Source organism: Equus asinus, chromosome 11 (genome assembly GCF_041296235.1).
Source record: "Equus asinus isolate D_3611 breed Donkey chromosome 11, EquAss-T2T_v2, whole genome shotgun sequence".
In the NCBI taxonomy this organism is placed as follows: domain Eukaryota; kingdom Metazoa; phylum Chordata; class Mammalia; order Perissodactyla; family Equidae; genus Equus; species Equus asinus.
The window spans coordinates 50,345,947-50,369,607 of NC_091800.1; the positions used below are offsets into that span (position 1 = coordinate 50,345,947).

General features: G+C 37.3%; 1 protein-coding gene across 10 annotated transcripts in view; it reads left to right on the forward strand.

The window, feature by feature from the left end:
* Window positions 1-86: 86 nt before the first annotated feature.
* Window positions 87-23,661, forward strand: part of PIBF1 (progesterone immunomodulatory binding factor 1) — a 178,664-nt gene continuing 155,089 nt past the window's right edge. For 9 of the 10 annotated variants that reach the window (XR_011493024.1, XM_070480888.1, XM_070480892.1 and 6 more), the window contains exons 1-5: window positions 90-329; window positions 1,423-1,722; window positions 6,694-6,794; window positions 10,001-10,199; window positions 12,593-12,712. Coding sequence is in view for 9 of the 10 variants with exons in the window: in XM_070480888.1 (XP_070336989.1) it covers window positions 1,471-1,722; window positions 6,694-6,794; window positions 10,001-10,199; window positions 12,593-12,712 (672 nt within the window). In the remaining variant the exon portion in view is untranslated. Of the gene's footprint in view, window positions 330-1,422; window positions 1,723-6,693; window positions 6,795-10,000; window positions 10,200-12,592; window positions 12,713-23,661 lie in introns of all 10 variants that reach the window. The other variant, XM_070480887.1, reaches the window with a different exon arrangement.

Genomic DNA, 23,661 nt, shown 5'->3' on the forward strand with positions numbered 1-23,661 from the left:
GGAGGATGGGCGGAGCCCGGAGCCATTTCCGTCCGTGAACTGGGCGGGGCCCGCCTCTGGACTCTAACTCCCAGCATGCGTTGCTTCCCGCGCCTGAGTGGATCCGGGCTGAGTTCCGGCGGCGTGGGTGGCTGCCAGCTGCAGCTCCCACAGTCCTGGTCCGGGCGCGGAAATGGTTGTCTTGGTTACGGCTCCTAACGGTCTCCGGCCTGAGATTCCTTGTTGAGGGGCTACGACCTGAACTGCTGTCTGGAGACGCCTTCAGCTCCTCGAGTGGCGGCAGTGCCTGCTGGTCCGGCCTACGACGTGGAGTAATTGAAGCTTTCCAGGTAGCTCGTGGTTCTCCCTTCCTTTCGCGCGTGGGGCAAGGAATCCTCCGATGCTGCCAGATTGGGGTTTATTCTTCACGCCGCACGTGTGGGCAGTCCTAGTCCCTGATCGTTTGAAATCCAAAGATGTTGCCTGTTTTGGGTGTCACCTTTCCTTACCCCTTTCCCTGTAAAAACGAGGGTGGCAGATCCAACTAAAGGTCTGCCCGTTTCCGCTCCGTACACCTTTTTCTGATCATTCAGTTTGGAAAAACTGATATCTGCAACACAGTAAATAACATTATATCGTGTAGTATTAAAATAAGGGAGTTGCTAAAATTCTTGCAAAAGGGTTAGAATTTCGACTTAGAGTACTTGAGTTTTTCTCTTCTACCCTCTTGTTTCCGTTTGACTGTCTACAAGTCTATAAAAAGTGTTTTATCTCACTGTTTCCCATTTTAAAAAATCTTCAGGGATGCCTCATTGCCTGTGGAATAAATTTGGAACACATTTTGGCATTCACGGCCCTCCACCGCGTTGATTGTTAAGGGTGTGCGTGTGTTTGTGTTTGGGGGTGGAGGGAGTCACTAGTCAAAGTCACAAAGACTTGGCCCCATGCCAACTACCATTATGTTTCACTGTTGTTTTACACCTTTGCCACCTCTGTATCAACTTTAAGACCTGCCTGCTTTCCCTTAACTCCTCTCCAAATCCTTCACGATTCTAAGTCCTACCTTTGTATACCCTTCGCCTGACCAACTCAGAAATGATTTCTCTAATGTTGCACGTGTGCTGCTTTTATTAGTAGCATTCCTGGGTATTAGTGATTTACGACTTTATCCTTTATCTAGTACATTTGTTTGTTTTCTCCAAGTAAGATTCCTGCCCCCAGGAACTGGGTTTTTTATTCTCAAACGGCTGAGTTCATAGTGGGATTTAATGAGTATGATTTAATTTATTTGATTTGAGCAGTAATTTACTAATCTGTCCTAGACTTGGGGGTCTTCCAGATTGCCTAATAGTGACTTAGGAAATCCTTAGTATCTCTTTAATATACTTTATGCTTTCCATAGAGTGTTTGAGTGTGTTTAAATTAGTATTTTTTAACCTACAGAAAATTGAAATAGAGTTGGAGAAGAAAACTGACCTGTAATAATAAAAAATGTCTCGAAAAATTGCCAAGGCATCAAAAAAAGTCAACATCTCTAGCTCTCTGGAATCCGAAGATATTAGCTTAGAAACAACAGTTCCTACCGATGATATTTCCTCATCAGAAGAGCGAGAAGGTAGGGGCAAAATCACCAGACAGCTAATTGAACGGAAAGAACTGCTTCATAATATTCAGTTACTGAAAATAGAGCTATCCCAGAAAAACATGATGATCGACAACTTGAAAGTGGATTATCTTACAAAGGTGAGATTGGTTAAATTTTATCTATATGCTTTATTGTCTTCAAGCTGCAGATAAATTGTTAAATATATACATGTAATCTGAACCTGAAATGATACATTCGTCGTTTCAAGAATATAGTTATATTTTCTTGCATAGTTTTAAAAAGCTGTTTTTGAAAGGAGAGAGGGAGTGAGTAATATTTCTGTGTACTAAATAATAAGTCCTGAAAGAAGAGATGACTTAAAGGTGGGCAGGGATGAACTGATTCTGTAGGCTCAATTTTTAAAATCTAGCATGTGTGAGGTATGTTTTCTTAGGTGTTTTTTCTAGCCAAGTTGTTTCCTCCTTCATTTAGAACTAACCCTGGGGCTGACCCAGTGGCGTAGTGGTTAAGTTCATGTGCTCTGCTTTGGCGGCCTGGGGTTTGCAGGTTCGAATCCCGGGCAGACCTACACACCACTCATCAAGCCATGCTGTGGTGCATCCCACATGCAAAATAGAGGAAGATCGGCACAGATGTTAGCTCAGTGACAGTCTTCCTTAAGGAAAAAGAGGAAGATTGGCAACAGATATTAGCTCAGGGCCAATCTTCCTCACCAAAACAGAAAAAAATTAAAAACTAACCCTGATGAGACTAGTTTGATAAGGAGAATCAAGATCATAATTATATTATTGAATCTGTATAGTCCTCTGGCCTGGAGATTTGGTTTCTTTGGTATCCTTCTATTTGATACTTACTAAATTTGTCTTTCTGTTTGGTAGTTACTGTGTCATAGTAACAACTATAAATTGAATTACCATAGTTTTTAACAGGTAATGTTGCCAAATAAGAAGAGCTGTCCTACTCCTTGTTTTTCTGCCTTGTATGGTTATTTACAGTTACAGAGTATTGTATGTAAGACCTGGTAAAGTTGTCACTAGCTATAGGAAATTTCCAGTGATTTCAAAAAGAGAGGAGATACTTTTTAACTCTTACTACTTCCGTGTCTGAGAAATCTTTTCTTCCCAATGGTGAACCCTCCACCTCTGCTCTTGATCCCACCTCTTCCTGTCTTCCCTCCCATTTTGTTGTTTCAGTCATACTTTCTTTCTTATATCAGTCTACTATTTTAGCTCTTGCCTATGTATGCTTGTTCTTCAGTATCTTGCTGCTAGAAAAATTTCTTGACCATGCCTCTCTAGGAAAATGAAGTGTCCTAGACTCCAAGGTCTTGATGAAGTAAAGAAATGATTTAGGTACATTTTTTAAAATTATTGATAGCTAACATTTATTGAGTGCTTATTCTGTGCCAGACACTGTTCTATGAGCTTTTCATCAGGGATATAAAGATGAAAATCTCACATTCTAGCATTACAAAAAGGAAATTTTCTTTGCTAGACTAAGGCTCCAATGTAATGGTTGGAAGTCACAGGAAAGGTACTGTGAACAGGTCTACCTGTTCTTGCTGTTAACATTTAAATGGCCTGATTTTAAGTTACTGAGCTTCCCGTCATTAGAAGCATTCAAGTAGTCCTGAGTGATCAAGCGTTATGAATAGTATAGGTATTTCTGTTGTGGAAAAAGATTGAACCAGCTGTCCAGTGTTTCAGGGATTAAGTTCACTTGTTAGTACTAGAGAATTGGAAAAGGAACAGAATGATAACAGAAATGCAGAAACCATAGCTTAAGGAAAATAAGGATTTTATTTCTCCGGTATAACAGGAATCTGTAAATAGGTAATTTAGACCTGGTATGGTTACTACTTGTTATCATTAGGAACCCAGGCTACTTTTAATCTTCTGGGCAGCTATTTTTAGCATTTGCTTTTCACCTCAAAATCACACATGGCTCATCTACCTCCAGTATTGTGTCCATATTACATGCAGAAATAAGGAAAAGTGTGATGGGAAAATGCAGCATATGCCAAGTGAGTCAGTCTCCTTTAAAGAGCCTTCCCAGAAGCTCCAGCCAGTGACTGCAATTGACTAGAACTGGCCACCCCTAGTTGCAAGAAGTGGGAAGCTGGGAAATGTAAGTTTTTAACTGGACATGATGTTGTCATGAATAAAAATCAGAATTACCTCAGAAAGAAGGGAAGACTTGATGCTGGGAGATAAGTAACAGATTTTTCCTACTCATCAAAGTCTTTTTTAGTTAGGAAATATGTGAATCTATGTAATCTAACATCTTTCCACACCAGTATGGCAGCAATACAACGTTTGTATTTATTACAGTTTATTACTAATGTTACAGTTTATTACTATGCATGTTTTGGCCCATGTTGGTTTGATTTCTCCATGTCTAAAAACAGGAACAGAGAGGTCCAAGGAAACTTAAAAGCAATCGATTCCCACTTCCCACTCAGCTGCTTGCTAGCAGAGAGAACTTAGGAGGGTAGCTATGTAGGCCAAACTTCCTGATACTAGAGAATTGTTGGCATTCCATTTTTACCCCATCCGTTGCTGCCTAAATGCCCTTCCTTATTCCACTACTTTGATCCTTTCCTCTTCACTCTTCTTGCCAGTCTATTTTTAAATGCCAAAAATTCTTTTTGTTTAGCTCCCAGTAGAGATCTGTGGGTTCCTTATTGCTTCGGAAACGGAGAGCATCTTCCCAGCCTGATTGTCTCTGAGTTCAGGGACTTAACATAGAAGTTGGTTGAAATTGTGAAAGTTGTAACTCTGAAAAAGAAGTTTCTGTCCTTGTGGTAACAGTGTTCTTGATTTATGAAATAGTAATTAGGAGGAATGTGGTTATCATGTGTTGATTTAAGACATTTATTGAGACATTGCTGGGAATATAGCAATGAATATGATAGAGTCCCTTTTATATGGAGTCCCCATTCAAGTGAGAGACCTGATCAAAAAACAAACCAGGTGTCTTCAAGGTCATGTGATATAGCATCACTTAGCAATGGCTTTAGATAAGAAGTCAGCAAACTTTTTCTGTAAAGGGCCAGACAGTAAGTATTTTATGCTTCGTGGGTCGCGTATGGTCTATCACATATTATTCTTTGTTATTGTTGTTGTTTTGTTTTGTTTTTTTGCTACCCTTTACAAATTTAAGACCCATTCCTAGCTCAGGCTGTAAGGACCTGGGCTGAATTTGACCATCACCATTGTTTATTAACCCTTGCTTTAGACTGTGTAGTCAGAGAAGCTATTGGCAGATTTTAGGCAATTGAAGTGCGTGTCCTGAGTTTTGTATTCAAAATGGCACTGAAGTAATAGACTAAGGGCAGGTAAGGTACAAGCAAAAGACAGTTATTAGGGAATTGGCTTATGTAAGACTTCTAAGTTGCTGGCCTCGTCAACTGGAGCCATTTGTTGAGAAATGGAAGGCTAGGGGAATACTGCTCTGTGAGTTAAATATGAGTTCTGTTTTGAACACGTTAAACTTTAGACTCCTGCTAGACTCCTAAATGGAATTGTCAGTTGGAGTTTAGGGGAGAGTCCATGACTAGATGTGTGGGTGGGGGAGGTCACTTAAAGCCATGGGATTGGATGACTTCACCTAGGGAGAGCAGAGGGCCCCAAATCAAGGGGCAGTGCAACATTAAAAACGAGATAGAGGCAGAGAATCCAGGAAAGGGGCCTCAGAAGCCTGAGAGTGTCCAGTGAGTTAGGACGAAAACCAGAGACGAGTATCATGGAAGCCAGAAGAGGATGGAGCAGTCAGCTCTGTGAAATCATGCTGTTAAGTAAGATAAATATGCAGAAATAACCATTGGACTGGGCATTATGGAGGTGATTCATAGCTTCGACAAGAATAGTTGTACTGGAATAGTAAGAGACAAAAACCATATTGAAGTTTTGCTCTGATGGTGAGCAGAAAAATGGTACTGTAACAAAGGCAGTGGTGTAATCAAGGCTGTGTGGTTTGTTGTTTTGTTAGTGGAAGATAGAACATTTTGGTTAATGACAGGAATGATCCAGTAGAAAGGGGGAATTTGATGATGCAAGATATTAAGCATTGGCTGTTAATCTATTTTAAGGGGTGAACAAGAATTGCCTGGGTTTACGGGGAGAGAGTAAAGAATTCTCTAAATAGACTAAGGGTAAAATCCCAGTGCATAGAGGCTTAAGAGAGAGCACAGCATATTTGGGGAATGGCAAGCACTTAATTTGGCTGGAACAGTGTTTTCTTTTAAGTTAGTGACGAGAAGTGATTGGCGAGGGCCAGGTAAAGAGGGACTAATATATTATGCCATAAAGTTTGCAATTTATTGTGAAGACACCATCCTCTGAAGGATTTAAAACTAGGGAAATAAATTTTTGATAGCATTTTAAAATGTAAAATAAAAGAATAAAAGATAGGTTTGGAGGTTGACAAAACTAGAGGCAGGGAAACCGTTGAGTAGACCACTATAATAGTCCAGGTGAGAGACAATAGAGGTCTAACTGAAGACTTGTCAGTGGCTATTAAAGAGGACAGTTTTGGCAGCAATTTATGAAGTAAACTCCACAACAAAAAACTGGTGTCTGATCAGAATAGGCAGTGGGGGAGAATTAGACATAGCAAACATGACTCAAATGTTTTTGCTTTGGAAACTAGGGAGGTGCAAGGAATAGAAGATTAGGTAAGGTTGATGACTTGTTTTGTTTTGGACGTTTATAATAGTTAATTGAAGATGTGTAGTAGTCAAATGTGTGAATCTGGAGTACAAATGCAGTCTGGCCTGGAAATCATTACCTGGGCAAGGCACCAACACACAATCCCAGTTATCAGTGGGCTTCTCAGTGAGAGTGGGTTAAGGGAAAAATAACAGTCTTAATGACAGCCTGGCAAAAAACCGTTTATGAGGCAGCAGTTTCAAACCATAGCGTAGAAACCATTGGTATGAACAGACTTTGTAGTTTGTAGACACAAGCATTGCAAAAACTCCTCTATCCGTTTTTAGCCTATTGCTTTTAAATGCTTTTTAAAATTTTTACTATCTTTCAAACAGAAGAGTTTTTATAGTGATAAATTTGAAAATTGACCATGTAATATACCTTTTTCTCTTTATTAAGATTGAAGAATTGGAGGAGAAACTTAATGATGCTCTTCACCAGAAGCAGCTGCTAACATTGAGATTAGACAACCAACTGACTTTTCAACAGAAGGATGCTAGGTAAGAAAAGTTTTTAAAAAGCCACAGTTCCTATTTAGCTGTTAAAAGTAATGTCATTACCTGTTCGTACATGTGATTTATAATTATAAGCTAAAATAAAGAAATTTTAAGTCAAAGATGGTAATAATTTTTACATCCAGAGTAACAGAAAAAGTAGGTTACTGGATACAGTACACGAAATACAGAAAGTCAAAGTTCAACATTCATTCAGCAAACATTGCCAATGTAAGTTATCATAAAAGACAATGCAAGCTTTCTAAACTGACCACCACTTGGCCTGCTGTCTGGATTAAACTTTCTTCTTTTGCTCTGTAAAACATGCTGATTGAGTCTTGTGGCCCATTGAACTCTCCTAGCTTAAAGTACCTTCTATTTGCCTGCATACTTTCTCCATCTCAGAGTGTGGCTATCAAAAGTCCATTGTCTTTACTCTCAAATATGCTTAGGTGAATTGTACTTATTATACTTATATAACTTAATTAAAAATTATATAAGCAAGTAGGAGTACAAAAAAGATGTCATTCCTATGAAAACTATAATGAAGTCTTTGGAAAGTTTCAATAAAAGTGAGTGACTAAAAAAAATCATCAAATTAAATATAAGCAAGACAGGTTTAGAGATTAGGGGCAAAAATCAAACAAATCTATAAGAAGTATCCCATCATCTTTCTTCTGAAGTGTCTTTTAAGGTCTCCTCCATTGTTATGAAATTGAACTTGGAAATTATGAACAATGATTTACACAAAAACAAAGCATACCTCTGTATTAAAAAAATCTGGACCGTATGTAAAAAATTTGGCTGATGAATGTTTATTTCTATATTTTAATTAGAAGTAAATGTGTAAACTAAGATATCACCTTACGCCTGTTAGAATGGCAAAAATATCCAAAACCAAGAGTGACAAATGTTGGAGAGGTTGTGGAGAAAAAGGAGCCCTCATACACTGTTGGTGGGAATGCAAACTGGTGCAGCCACTATGGAAAACAGTATGGAGATTTCTCAAAAAGTTAAAAATAGAAATACCATATGACCCAGCCATCTCACTACTGGGTATCTATCCTAAGAACCTGAAATCAGCAATTCCAAAAGTCCCATGCACCCCTGTGTTCATCGTGGCATTATTTACAATAGCCAAGATGTGGAACCAACCTAAATGCCCAGCAACTGATGATTGGATAAAGAACATATGGTATATATATAAAATGGAATACTACTCAGCCATAAAAAAGGACAAAATCGTCCCATTCACAACACTGTGGATGGACCTTGAGGGTATTATGTTAAGTGAAATAAGCCAAACAGAGAAAGACAAACTCTGTATGACTCCACTCATAGGTGAAAGTTAGCATAAAGACAAAGAGATCTGGGGAAAGGAGGGGGTGGGGAGAGGGCACAAATGGTGAAGTGGTGTACCCACAACATGACTAACAATAATGTACAACTGAAATTTCACAAGGTTGCAAACTATCATAATCTTAATAAAAAAATAAAGTAAATGTGTAAAGTAGGTATCTTTTCCCTTTGTAAGATTTCACTGTTTAGCTGATACTTTTCAAAATTTCCTGACCAATTATTAGCCACTGTCACCTATGATCAGTGGCTCTCAAACTTTAGCATACATCAGAACCACCTGGAGGGCTTGTTAAAAAAGATTGTTGGGCCCCACCTTCAGGTTCTGATTTGGGTTGGGTCTTGAGAATTTGCATTTCCACCAAGTTCCCAATGCTGCTGCTGCTGCTAGTTCAGGGATAATGCTTTGAAAACCACGACATTCAATAATAGGGCTTTTACTCTAATTCTTTAGATATTTATCAGATTGAATGATGCTGACAGTACAGTTAGGAGGCTATTGCAATAATCCTCTTGGTAGCTGATGGTGGTAAAAAGTACTTGGATTATGAATATATTTTGAAGATAGAGCTGATAGGATGTCCTGATGAACTGTATGTGGGGTTTAAGAGAAAAAAAGGAGCCAAGGGCTGTGGCAACATTTTTGGCCTGAATAAATGAAAGGATAAAGTTGCTGTCAACTAAGATGGAGAAACAGTGGAATAGCTGTGTGAGTGGAGAGCAGGAGTTCATTTTGCACATATTAAGTTAGAGTTGTCTTGTTAGAAATCCATGTGGAAGTATATGAAAATTCTGGTCTAGGGATATAAATGTGAGAATCATTAGGATATAGACAGTATTTAAGTCATGAGGCTGGATGAATTCCCCAAAGGAGTGAATATAGAAAGAGGAGAGGACCGAGGACCGGGTACTCCAGCATTTAGACAAACTAAAAGAAGACTGAGAAATCACCACCAGTAAAATAGGAGAAAAATGAACAGAGTGAACAGAGTGTGGTGTCTTGGAAGCCAGGAGAAGAAAGTGTGTAAGGAAGGAGAGACCACTTGTGTCAAGTGCTATCATTAGGGTAGGGATGGAAAGAACTGAGAATTGTTCCTTAGCAATCTGGATGTCTTTGGTGACCTTGAGATGTCTGTAGGAGGGTCAAAACCTGACTGGCATGGATTGAAGAGGAAAAGCATTGGAGACAGTGAATGTATACAGCTTTTGAGAAGTTTTGCTCTGTGGGGGAGCAAAAAAGGGGAAGTGAAATGGAGTCAAAAATTGTGTTTTTCGTTTGTTCATTTGTTTGAGGTAGGAGAAATAGCGTGTTTGTATGTTGATGGGAGTGATACAGTAGGGAGGGGAAAAAATCAGATGGTCACTTCTTGCTCAAAATCTTTGGGTAGGTAACTAACAATAACACTGCCTACTACATGTATTCTTTGAGAATGGTGATTATGTGCAGATTACTGTTTTCATTACCTCATTGGTTGAATGAATACTTTACGATGGTTCAGTGTTGCCATCTTAAAGAGGTATACCTTGAAGTACCTGGATAAAGGAAATGAAAATTACATTAATGAGTAGAGTCCAAAATAGATGTATAAGACTTAAACCTTAAGCAGAGGAAATGTATAATGTTTAAAATTATTCTTCAAGAATAGTCTCTGTTTAATAATTTATGCGGCTGTACATTTAATGAGTATAGAATTGTCATTTCATGTTTAACTGGCTAGGTAAATAAGTGTTTAGTAGCTACAGTCAAAAATACTATTGAACTCATTTCCTAGTTTTATGTTACTATAAAAAGGTGACTTTAAGAAAATTAAATCTCAAGAATTTTTTTAAGCTTGCCATAAATTCTCTTCTAACAGAAAATATCAAGAACTAATGAAACAAGAAATGGAAACTATTTTATTGAGACAGAAACAGCTAGAAGAGACAAATCTTCAGCTAAGAGAGAAAGCCGGAGATATTCGTCGAAACCTGCGTGACTTTGAGTTGACAGAGGAGCAATATGTGAAACTGAAAGGTTTTCCTGAAGATCAGCTTTCTATTCCTGAATATGTATCTGTAAGTGTCTTCTATCATTTTTGAAAAACTGCATGTATTTTCAGACTAAAATTTGCCATTTATGTTGTAGCCATAACCTTTGAAGTACCCAATTGATAAATTATTTTATGGCCCTGATCCGAAGATGGTAAATTGTGTTCAATCACCAAATTTTAAAGGGTCTTGACCATTGATTGCAGAAGTCAAGCAATAAATAGAGCCCTGAAATTAGTGGCTGCGTAGTCTATAGAAGTGAATTATTTTGTCATAAACTGGTGGTTTGTAACATTATCAAAATGAAAAATTATAGAGATAAACAACAGACTAGTAGTAACCGGGGGTTAGGGATAGTTGAGGAGAGGGGAGCTGATATGCTTATAAAGGAGTCGGACGAGGGAGATCTTTGTGGATCTGTAGTTCAGAATCTCCATTGCACTGTTGGTTACGCAAATCTACACATACGATTCATCTGTGGCAGTGCTCTCAAATTTTTTGGTGTCAGCATCCCTTTACACTCTAAAAATTATAGAGGACCCCAAAAAGCTTTTGTATGTGTGCTGTATCTATTACTATTTATCATATTACAAATGAAAACTGAGACATTTTTAAAACACAAGTACATAAGCACACATTCCATTAGCCTTAAGGGCTGTGATATCGTCACACGTCATGTGGTTACTGGCAAATGCTACTGAACAGGCATAAGAGAATGAGAGTGAAAACAGGCAAAAAATCTTAGTATTGCTAAGAAAATAGTTTTGATCTTATGAATTCCCTAGAGTAGTGGGGTAGGGACTGGGGCTCCCCAGACCATACACATTGAGAAATGCTGGTTTCTGATATATAGATGTCATTCCACCTTAAGAGGCTTGAATTTTTTCATCTGTGGAAGGGTTAATAATAATCATAGCGCCTTCTATTGGGGTAAAGGTGAAGATTAGCTATGATTATCTATGTAAAATGTTTAGCACAGAACTTAGAACATAGTAAATACATAATAAATATTACCTGTTATTTTTGCTGGAGTGATGGTTGCTACACTTGGTTCTGATTTGGATAAGGTTTCCAGATGAATGATTTTCTATGAAATGAAGTATTACCTTTTTGTCCAGCTTTTTATTTGAATAGCTCAAATATAATTTTTCTACCCAACATGTACTGTCCAAAGCAAATTAAATATCTCAAGTGCTGTCCTTGAGGCTTTATCCCTAGTAGATATCAAGTAACCTATTAATGACAGTTATACATATTTTTGCTCTCTGGTTTGTTGATAAGTTCCTTGTCATATCTTTTGTTTTCACAGGCATTATTATCCTAACTAGTTAATTGTATGCAGATTCATTGTGTTGAGGACTAACCTTAGGACTTGCCTCTTAACAGACAGGATACTTTTTCAGTACAGCAGTCTATTAAGGAGTTTCAGGTTGTATGCCTATACATTAAATGGTCCCTAATTACCCTCTCCTAATTTGCTCATGGCTTCTTAGTTTTATTGGAACTTGTCAGATTGAACACTTTACTGTTAGGGCAGGCACATTCCCCTGGGAGCATCTTGAGCAGGAAGAGAGGTCTGAACTAAATGGAAATAGTGATATGAAGGATACTCCTGATTCACACTGATTAGCGCTTTCACTGCAGTGGTAGTCAGTAGAGCTTCACTAAGGGCCTAGGATGTAGGCTTATTGTATATTTAGGCGTTGGAGATAGAGCAATGCCTAAAAACAAGAATGCCTGCCCTCATGGAGTTTACATGCTAGTGGAGCAGCACAGATAATAAATTAAAAGTAAAATATGTAGAATGTTTGTCATAAAGGCTATGGAGAAAAGAGCAGGAGTGAAGAATTTGGACTTTCTTTCTTCACCAGGTGGGGATGCTATTTTAAATCAGGTTAGGGGGATCAAGGAGGGCTTTACGGGTAGGGTAACATTTGCGCAGAGACCTTAAGGGAGTGAAAGTTGAGCCACACATTTATATGAGGGCAGAACTTTTCTCTATGAGGAAACAGCAAGAGCAAAACTCTTGAACACTTGTGTTCAGGAAATAAGCATATAGTGTGGAGTGAGCAGTAGTAGGAGATGAGTAAGTAGTAAATGGAATATTAATAGTAGAAAGGAGAGACTGTGTTAGGGGTGGGGAGTCATACATAATCTGGGCCTTGAGGAAATCAAATTGAGCATTAATACTTAATAAAGTATTAGTGGCTGGGGTCAGTTAACAGCTGTCTTGTTTTAGTTTTGTACAAATAAAACAAAACTTTATTGTACAGGCATATAATCTGAAACTCCTTAACTCCCTCCTTTTATTACCTTCATACTTTTCTTTTGTTACTGATAATTGAGTATTGTAAATTAGCAAATTTTAATTGTAATTTGAATTTCAAGACTTCTTATTAGTTTGTTTTTTTTTTTTAAAGATTCGGTTCTATGAACTAGTGAATCCTTTAAGAAAGGAAATCTCTGAACTACAAGTGAAAAAGAATGACCTATCAGAAGAATTAAGTGAAAACAAAGGCCAACTGAAACAACTGACAGAGGTTTGTATGATTTTGATTGCTGGTGGGAAGAGGCTCCAAGTTCCTCTACAAGGAGTTCCTCAAGATTTGTGATACCGAATATAAAAGTCAAACGATGGAAAACTAGGACGAGGGGATGCTGGCTGCTGTGATTCTTCATAAGTAGTGGGAAGGACGTTAAATTAGAAATAGTCGTCTTAAAGATGGACAAGGTAAATCCGTGATATTGACCTGTAATCCCTGGCCAAGCTTTTTGTTCTTGTAACTCATTTCATTCTCAGTTCTTCGTTACAGATTAGCCTTGTTTGTGATGTGAAACGGAGCTACCGTCCATTTATCAGTTATTTTGCCTCTTTATTAAATACCTTTAGCTCTCCTGGTAGCTCTTCTTGTTCAGAGCACGTGCCCTGCTGTTAGCGTCAACCCCAGTGATGTGCCTGGTGCTGTTCTGGGTGCTGGCAGCAGTGAGCACGAGAGAATTCACATTCTAGTAGATTAGAGGTAGAACCTTAGATGATATCTTGACACTCATTTTCTGTGTGACCTTGAACAAATCATTTCATATTTCTTGCTCTGTCAAATGGAGAAAATAATACTGTTGGTCTATTCATTTCATTGAATTGCCCATGTTTCTGTTACAGAGTAAAAATGTGATTTTTAACAAAGTTGCGTATAAATATTTATCTTATGTCCTATTTCAAGGCCATCTTTTACCAAAAATCTATTATCCAGAAATAATTACAATTTAATTTATATTTCGATGCTGTAATTTGCTTCACTATTAGTGCTGGACAGAGTCACTTACGTCATTAGTATAGAGCCAATATTATAGGCAAAATAAAGGTTCAGCGTCCTTCCTGTCCTTGTAGGAGTGATGAAGTCAGCAGGAGCAATGCCAGAGAGGCAGATGTGCCAATATCAATCCTACTACAGGGTCCTGTTGTGTTTTTTTCCTTCTGCCACATTGTGTAGGTAAACTGTTTTTGTATATTTGGAAAGATAGTTTTTAATTTTTAAAAAATTTGCATCTATGGTCAAAATAATAGACAAAGTTAGAAGGCCTCAGTTTGGCTGGTAACTAATTTTTCAGCCTTGGGCATGTCATTTAATCTCTGTTGTTTCTGTAAAATGCCCAGGATGGTGGTGGCAGTACAGGGCTTGTTGAGGACAGGGCAGTTAGACGAGTTTTCAGACTTGGTTCTGTAGCACCTCATAGTACCTCAGCGTCCCTCAGGGACTTCTTATTTTTTAGGAGGAGGGCAGGAGGAGTTGCTTATTCTTGTTTGTATCCAACCACCTCTCTTTTAATCACTTTAACATTAGGCGATTCTGAGGGTGGTGTCTCTTGAGTGAAGAAATTCCTTGGGCCAAAAAAAAAATTAGCAACTCTACAATTATCATTAGTATGTGATATGTTTTTACTGTGTGGTAAAGCAAATCTCTACTCTCAAGGGTCAGTAATGGCATTGCATCCCTGATTTTTGTTTTCTTCAACCTTGCTAACACTTTTAGTATTTTATTGATAGGAAAGCATAGATAATTAGCACTGCTTTGACTCATAGGGTTCCTGAGTATTTTTAATGCACTAATAACTTTTGAACATAGAAACAGTTTTGTTTATGTACCTGTATTAGTCAGGGCTCTCCAGAGGAACAGAACCAACAGGATATGTATATATATATAGAGAGAGAGAGATTTATTTTAAGGAACTGTTTCACATGATTCTGGAGGCTTGGCAAGTCCAAAATCTGATGGGATAGGCTGGCAGGCTGGAGAGTCAGAGAAGAGCTGCAGTTTGAATCCAAAGACAGTCTGCTGACAGAATTCCTGCTTGCTCAGGGAAGGTCAGTCCTTGTTCCAGTAAGGCCTTCAGCTGATTGCCTGAGGCCCACTGCATTGTGGAGGGTAATCTGCTTGACTCAGAGTCCACTGAGTTAAATGTTAATCATCTGAAAAATACCTTCATAGAAACAGCTAAAATAATATTTGACTAAATATTTGGGTACCACAACCTAGCCAAGTTGACACATAAAGTTAACTATCACAGAATGCTTCCATGTGCAAGTTTGTTTCTTAAATTTTTGTCACCTCTCAACTGAAAATATAATGCTCTATCTTAAACCTTTTCCTAAATTTAATGATAATATAAACAGAATTGAATCACAATCAGGAAGAAAGAAATTAAGCATTGTCTTATCTACTTAATAAAAGGTCTTAGAAATCAGAGAATATGATTTTGATACAATAGAATCACCTTTATATTAAAGCCGCCCTTGAAGTTCGGTGGTTGTGCTCTGTCAGGGCCTTGTACAGGTCAGCTTTCCCAACACCGAGAAAAAATAAGTGAATGTTTTTAAATCAAAAGTCAAACCAGCGAAGACTTTTTTGTAAGGATATAATGAACAATAAATATTAATATTTAATATTAAAAGAAATTTAGCTTAACTATATATTGTGGGGGTTTATTTTTTGAAATGAGTTGTTAAATTATTTACTGCTCTAGTATTTAGAGAATTCAAAGATGCTCGTTTGAGTTCCATCGCAGCAACTTGACAACGGTGTGATGATCTTGGATAAAAACTTAGTTATCTCTACTCCCTGCCCTCAATCGTACACTCTCTTCGTCTGTAAAGTAGGGAGGATAATGCATAACACCCACCTCACATGCTCATTATTATGAGAGTGAAATTCATTCGGTACTTATTGTACATCTGCTATGTGACAAGTATTGTCCTAAATGCTTGACATCCCTCAGTGAACAAAACAATGATCTCTGGCCTCATGGAATTTATATTTTAAAAGGAACGTAGGAAAACAAACAGTAAACATTAGAAATAAGCAAATCATAGAGTATGATAGAAGGTTATAACTGCAAAGGAAAAAAAAATAGTTTAGGATAATCGGTAGAGCTGCATGGAGGCCAGGGAAGAAAGCATATTCACAATTGTATGAGGTCAGCTGGTAGGCCTCCTTGAGGAGGTTACAAGTTTCCAAAGACTTGGAGCTGAGGGGTACAACAAAGTTGTTGAGGAAGAACTTCCAGGCAGAGGGAACAGCCAGTGCAAAGGCAAGAGGGTGCCTTGGTGTTTGTGGATCAATGAGGAAGCCAATGTGACTGGAATGGTTGAGGGAGGAGAATAGTTGGAGATAAGATCAGAGAGGTAATGGGTCTGTTGAGGTCATTTTAAAGACTTTAATTTTAACTCTAAGTGAAAGGAAGCATTGCAGGATTTTGGAGAGAGCTGCAGCAGGATCTGACGTTTGGTAAAGGGATCATTCTGGCTGGTGCATAGTAGACCCTCACAGAGTATTAAAGAATGTTCTTAATGTCCCAGATAACAGTTTTTTGCTGAGAATAGACTATGAGCTATAAGGATGGAAGCAGAGAGACTTGCTGTGAGGCTCTTGTGGCATCTAGGTGAGAGGTGGTTGTGCTTCACATCAGGATGGTAGCAGTGGAAGAACTATGAGCTGGTTGGTTCCTGGATGTATTAGGAGTTCCTAATAAATTGGATGGAGGATGTGAAAGAAAGATAGGAGCCAAATTAACTCCAAGGTTTTTGGACTGAGCAACTGAAAGAATGGGTTTGCATTCAGCTGAGATGGGTAGGTTGTGAGTGAGGCAGATTTAGGTTCAAAAGTGAGTTTAGGTTTTAGCTATGTTGAGTTTGAGAGAGAGCTCTATTAGAAGTACAATCGGAGTTACTTGTATATACAAGTCTCAACTTTGGAAGCTATACATTTGGAAGTTGTCAGCATAAAGATGATATTTAAAGACAGGATGAGATCACCAGAGGAGAGTAAGTGTAGGGGACCAAAGCCTGAGCTCTAGGGCACTTCAATATTGAAATGTAGAATAGAGAAGGAGGACTTATCAGTGAAATAAGGAAACCAAGAGAATTTCATGTTCTAGAAGCCAAGGGAGAAGTTTGTCTAGGAAGAGAAAGTCATCAGCTATTTCAGATTCTGCTGTTAGGTCTAGTAATATGAAGATGGGGAATTCACCTTGTATTTAACAGGGTCATTGATGACCTTGTCAGGAGTAAGTAGTTCTGGTGGACTGATGGGGTCAAAAGCTTGATTACAGTGTGATTAAGAGTTAATGTGAGGAAAGGAATGGAGACAGAAGTCTGGATAATTCTTCCTGTGGAATTTTGCTGCATGGGAGAACAAAGGGATGGTGTTGAAGATGACAGGGGAAGTAGGGTCATGAGAGGGGTTTGTATTATTTTTACAGCAGGAGAAATCACAGCTAATGTACATAAAATTGCATTGTAGACCTTAGACATTTTCTCATTGTCAACAGAAGTAGAAAGGCATTCATCTAATTGTTAGCCGGCAGTGTAGCAGTGCTGTTGGACACCCAGTTATACTTGTGTTTAAGGCTCTCCACTTCAGTGTGATCCAGATGATAAAAAGGATCATTTGTGTTTGGGGCATTGCCAGCAATATATGTTTCTGTAATTATGATATTTGTGGGAAACTGTTAGAACACAAAGGTGTTTGTTAATTGAATTACTGTTGATGAGTTTTAAAGAACTTTCTTCATATCTCACATAATGATTTTAAAAACACTAGTAATGATTTTATCAGTAAAGTGAGATCATTTATCTATTAATGACTAGAGTTTTGATTATGTATTTTTACAAGAAGATGGGGCTTGGTTTAAAAAACAACTGAAGGATGTGATTATAACCAGGTAAGGAACGTAGAGAAGATTACCGTCATTAAAGGAAGGTTTATAAAAAAGAAGTTTATAAAAAAAAAATACTGAATTAGGAGGGGGGTTGAAGAAGTGATTGGAGATTGTCAGGTTACTAGGGTTCAGTTGTCATCAGTGAAAACAGTTGTCTCTAGGACTTTTTTAAGTAGTCAGAAGCACTTAGTTTATTTAAAGTACCAAATGAAATTATTAATTTTTTGGTCAAAGATTTCTGGTTTTGGTTCTATTACTTGAGATGCTCTCATTTTGGTGCTTTTTACCCAGTGGCATCTCATATTTCTTTCTTCTTCAGAATGTGTACTGTACGTAGAATATTTATTATTGGTGGCCAGAGGCAGGCAATGAGAAACACAAAAATGCCCATCATATTCAAACGGAGTAGCAAAAATTTTTTACTTTTCTAGTGGTGTCATTAATTTTGAATCTCGACCCAGAAGAGTAAATTTTTCTTTCAACTATTGTGAGAGAAAATCTGGATTTCTTTCTAAGGGGAGTAAATGTTTTATTTTATAATGGACAAATTGAAAATGCATCCACTGAAAGATAGTGTCCATTGATTCTAAGCTCTTCTAAATTTGACAAATAAAATGAAGTATTACTTTGTTCAATAAGCAGTAAGATACAGTGGTGTAGTAAGGCTTGGGACATGGTCATGGTATTAGTGGCCACAATCACTATCAAGTTACTAATTTTTAGTAAGTCATGATCCAAAATTTTCATATTATATTATTTGAATGAACTCTTCAAACAGTAGTTCAGCAAACGCTTTAGTCTTTAGTTTACATATATTTAGAGTTGGTTATTTTAAAGGAAGTATGTAGGTCTTATAATTTTAAAGTCAAATAACACATAAACTTTGAAGAATAACATGACTGATGGTATTCAACCAAGAATTTTTAAAGGATCTCAAGGATGAACTTGAGACTATAGCATGTGTATAATTGTGTTATCAAATAGAGCAGCTAGAGTAGATTTAATTGCTTGAGAGTTGGTGAATTACCTACCTGTCCCTAGAAACTAAGGACCCCAAGAACTATAAACTGGTAAACCTCACTTCTGTCCTTACTAAGCTTGTAGCATGCATGAAGATTAGGTTACTCAATACTTAGGCAAGTATAAATCTATGGGAGAAAGTCAGCAAAGTGTTTTATAAATGAACATACTGTAATATTTCTCTTTGGTGATAACTACATAGTCATGCACTGCATAATGATGTTTCGGTCAATGGTGGACCGCATATACAATGGTGGTCCCATTAGGTTAGTACCATATAGCCTAGATGTGTAGTAGGCTATACCATCTGGGTTTGTGTAAGTATGCTCTATGATGTTCATACAATGATGAAATCACCCGAGAACATATTTCTCAGAATGTATCCCCATTGTTAAGTGACACATGATTGTACATGTGTATAAAGCAGAAATAGAGAATGAAATATGTAGACTTTCAAAAAGCCATTGACAGACTTCTAAATTTTAGTTTAAAAAAATTTGATGGACTTTTAAAGAATTGCTGTGAGTTCCTGGAGAATTGTGTTCTCTTTATTGTTTGAAAGATGAGAGACAAACAGTAAGAATAAAAAGAAACAATGAAAAGTGAAAATAAAAGTATTGTCCAGAGATAACTGTTAAATCCAATTTTATTCAATATTTAACGTTTTAAAACATTATATTGGAAAGGAAGCACAAAGTAAAATCTCAAGTTTGCAGATAGTAAAGTCTTTCATAGTAGTAGAATACCAAACTAGTAAGGCAAACTGGAGGAAGATGTCAGAAGATAAGTGGACTGATTATAACCTATGTGTTTTCTTTTTTGTAACTTCTCATCCTATATTCCCCAAATTAGCATGTTCAAATTGGTGACCAGCTCTAGAGAGTATAATATTTTTCTGTTTCATTAGAAAAATTTCAAGCATAGATAATTTGAAAGAACTTTACAGTGAACACCCATAGATCCATCACCTAATTTCTGCCATTAGCATTTAATTATATCTGTCTTAGTCACATATCTATCCATTGTTTCATCCACTAGTCATATTTAGTTTTATGAGAAACTGCCAGGCGATTTTTTTCTTTGTATCAGTAGCTTGTTCCTTTTTGTTGCTGAGTAATATTTCATTGTATGGATATATTTATTCACCACTTGATAGACATTTGAGTTATTTCCATTTTGGTGACTTTATAAATAAAGCTGCTACAAATGTTTGAATATGGGCTTTTGTGTGGGCATATTTTCATTTCTCTTGGGTAAATATTTAAGAGTGTGATTTTTCACTTGTAGATTTCCATTTGTTATAGTTTTTATTTCTCTGCTATTTGTTTATTCGTTATGAGCATATTTTCCTTTATGCCACTGAGAATAGTTAAAATTCCTGCTTTAAAATCTTTGTCTGTTGGGGCTGGCCTGGTGGCGTGGCAGTTGAGTGTGCATGTTCTGCTTCGGCAGTGTAGGGTTCACTGGTTCCGATCCTGGGTGCGGACATGGCACCACTTGGCAGGCCATGCTGTGGTAGGCGTCCCACGTATAAAATGGAGGACGATGGGCACGGATGTTAGCTCAGGGCTGGTCTTCCTTGGCAAAAAGAGGAGGATTGGCAGCAGTTGGCTCAGGGATAATCTTCCTCAAAAAAAAAAAAAAAACAAATTTTGTCTGCTAATTCTGAAATCTGGATCACCCCAGAGTTGGTTTCTGTTAATTGTCTTTTAAGAATGGGTCACATTTTCCTGTTTCTTCAGATATTGAACAACTTTAAATTGTTTATTTAAAACATAGAATAAATTTAGATCATAACATTGTGACTGTTATGTTATGGAGACTCCACATTTTATGTTCCTCTAGACAGTGCTGATATTTTTGTTTTAGCAGGAAATTAACTTGCTTGTACTCAAACTGCATACTCTGTCTCTTGTGTAGCGTCTCAAATTTCAGTTCAGTTTTTTTGGCTTTGGTAGGACTGCTTGGGTCTCTTCTACACAGGTTGTTCAGGAGTCAGCGAGAGATTTGGCACAGATTATCTGCAGAACTCAGAGTTCCCTTTCTCTGGCTGTCTTTGGAATTCCCTCCTCACTTTAGAGCAGCTGAGTTACCCCAAACTCTGTCTTCTGGTTCTTCAAGCTAGAAGGACAAAGATTTTCTGTTGTACCTTTATCCGTCCACTTGGCACAGAGTAGGCCTGCCCTCAGGCTAAAAGCCGTTAAAAAAAAACAAAACCAAAAAAGACCAGGAAATTCCCCCAGTGCTCTTCTCTTCCTCCTCCTCATGCAGAGGCACTCCTCTCCTCCCCAGAATCTACCTGATTGTGGTCACTTCCTGTGCCTTCAGGTAGTTTTCTATTTTGTTCAGAATTTATAGTTGTATCTGCAGTAGGATTAGTCAGATGGGAATGGCCATTACCAGAAGTGGAACCACCTTACAATTTTGTTTTAAGCACAAGTGAAGAAAGAGAAAATCTAGTCAGTGCATGTAGAGCATTTGATTTTGAGATTGCCCTGCTTTCCCTAAAACAGACCTTTGCTTCATTGGAGACTCTTTGGTCAATGTGTTTAACTTTGTACTGATGTGGCTGATGACGTGTTAGGCAATATTAAGAAAAACGTTAGAAGCAAAATAAAGCACGTTACTAGGCTGTGAACAAAGTGTGCAGTTTTGAACACTGTCACTTCGGTTGTTTGTGCTTCTTACCTATTAATAATTATTGAATTCTTGATAAAGCCATGAAGTTTGGAGTTTAGAAACTAAAATCTGGTATTTGGAGAGCTGAGTTTACTATCTGAGGACGTGTAAAGATTAAGATGTGTCAGATGAACACCAACAAGTAGGAAAAATGTGATTGAAGTTCGTAAAAATCATGATACAGATAAGATAAGAATTGACTTGCAAGAGGATAAACTCAGGACAAATAAATACAAGAAATAGTGCTATTTCATTGAACAAGTAGTAAATTAATAGAAACTTAGAAGAGGACATAGCAGACAACGAATATAGATGCCTCAAACATGATAGCAATAATGACAACTCCATAGTGTTACTAAGAGAAACTAAGATATTTGTCAGCTGTGTCTCTGAGTTTTGAGACTGACAATTAGGAAAACAAACTGCACTTTACTAAGACTTTCTGGGATTGAGTTTGCCTTTTCCAAAATGCCCTTAATTTTTTTCACCACTTGGGGGCAGCATATATCTATCTATTTAACTGGTTGGTTTTGGTCTGCTCAGAAAATCTTGTCATTTTTGACCTAAAGGCCAAAGTATTACATTGTTACCTTATTTTCATTTATATTCCTTGTTTCATATCAACTGCCCCAAATCAATCAAATACTGGTTTTTTTCCTAATAAAATTTAGTAGATCTATAACTGAGAGAAAAGTTAGAAAAACTGAAAATTTTCTGGCATAATGTGTTCTTCAGTTATTCAGAGGTGTCTCAGTTATTACACTGATTTCATAATTATCCCTAACAGAAACATTCAGAGATGTTAAATCCCCATGCGTACATAATTAACTATGCTTTTGTTCATATAATCTGCTGGTTCATGGCAGATATGAGATGAAAACTGTTTTAGAAATTTAATAGAATGTGACTTTTGACCTTTAAAAAAGAGGGCACTCTTTCTGAAGTGCCAATTTTAGTGGGTTTCTGGGCTCTTCTTTCATAATTTTTTTCCAGATCTTTAGTTATTTGGAAATAATTTCTAGATAATAACACTGGAAAATAAGGCTCGTCTTCAAGTTTAGAGTTTCTTTATAGTGTCAATAACATAGTCTAATTTTAGCATATTTTGAGCTGCATTATGTGCATGAGCTTGTGTCTGGTATTTAGTGTCTTCACAGTGCCATATTTTTATTTCTTATGAAATTGCTCTAACAGGTCAGAATTTTGTCTAGTACATGTAGGTAAGCCAACTGCAGCTGTTTTGCTATTATAGAGTTATTTTAGCATGCTCCTTTCATTTCAAAAGAAAGAAATGTTAACAATAACATGTAGGGCATTAATAAGGCTCAAGTTTCATGAGGAAATGGTGAAATAGTTTTATCTTATGAGAACTTTGGTAACTAGGAAGCAAGGAGAGTGTTTTGTTCAAGATAACTTCCTTGTTTAGAAACATAGTTACATTTATTGAAAAAAATTCTTTACGATTACCCTGAAGCTCATCTTAAGTATTCATTAGCGAGTAATCTAGTTAATTTTAATAGTATGAAAATGAGATCTCATTAATGATACGTACTTTTTATTTTGGTCTTTATATTTGAGGGACATTAACTGTTTCTTTTCTGAATTTCTTTTTTAACCTGCCTAACTGATGAGTTTAGAATTCCTGTATAAGATACATGTTGATCTCTATGTATAATCATCCTAGGGTACCTAACAAATTCATTAGTAAACAATTATAGTTTTGCCTCTTCCTATATTTTTTTGTTTTCTTTTGTTTTTTATTTTTTTATTTTAGTAACATTTGTTTATAACATTATATAAATTTTGGGTGTACATCATTATATTTTGATTTCTATGTAGATTACGTCATCTTCACCACCCAAAGACTGATTACAATCCATCACCATACACAGGTGCCTAATCGCCGCTTTTGCCCTCCTCCCTCCCCCACTTCCCCTCTGGTAGCCACCAATCTAATCGCTGTCTCTATGAGTTTGTTTGTTGTTGTTTTTGTCTTCTATTTATGAGTGCGATCATAAGATATTTGGCTTTCTCCCTCTGACTTATTTTGCTTAGCTTAATACCCTCAAAGTCCATCCATGTTGTCACAAATGGCCCGATTTCAGCCTTTTTATTGCTGGGTAGTACTCCATTGTGTATATCTACCACATCTTCTTTATCCATTCGTCCCTTGATGGGCATCTAGGTTGCTTCCAAGTCTTGGCTATTGTGAGTAATGCTTCAGTGAACATAGAGGTGCATATATCTTTGCACATTTGTGCTTTCATGTTCTTTGGATAAATACCCAGCAGTGGAATAGCTGGACCGTATGGTAGTTCTATTCTTAATTTTTTGAGGAATATCATACTGTTTTCCATAGTGGCTGTACCAGTGTGCACTCCCACCAGCAGTGTATGAGAGTTCCATTTTCTCCACATCCTCTCCAGCACTAATTATTTTCTGTCTTGTTAATTATAGCCATTCTGATGGGCGTGAGGTCATATTTCATTGTAGTTTTGATTTGCATTTCACTGATGGTTAGTGATGTTGAACATCTTTTCATGTACCTGTTGGCCGTCTGTATATTTTCTTTGGA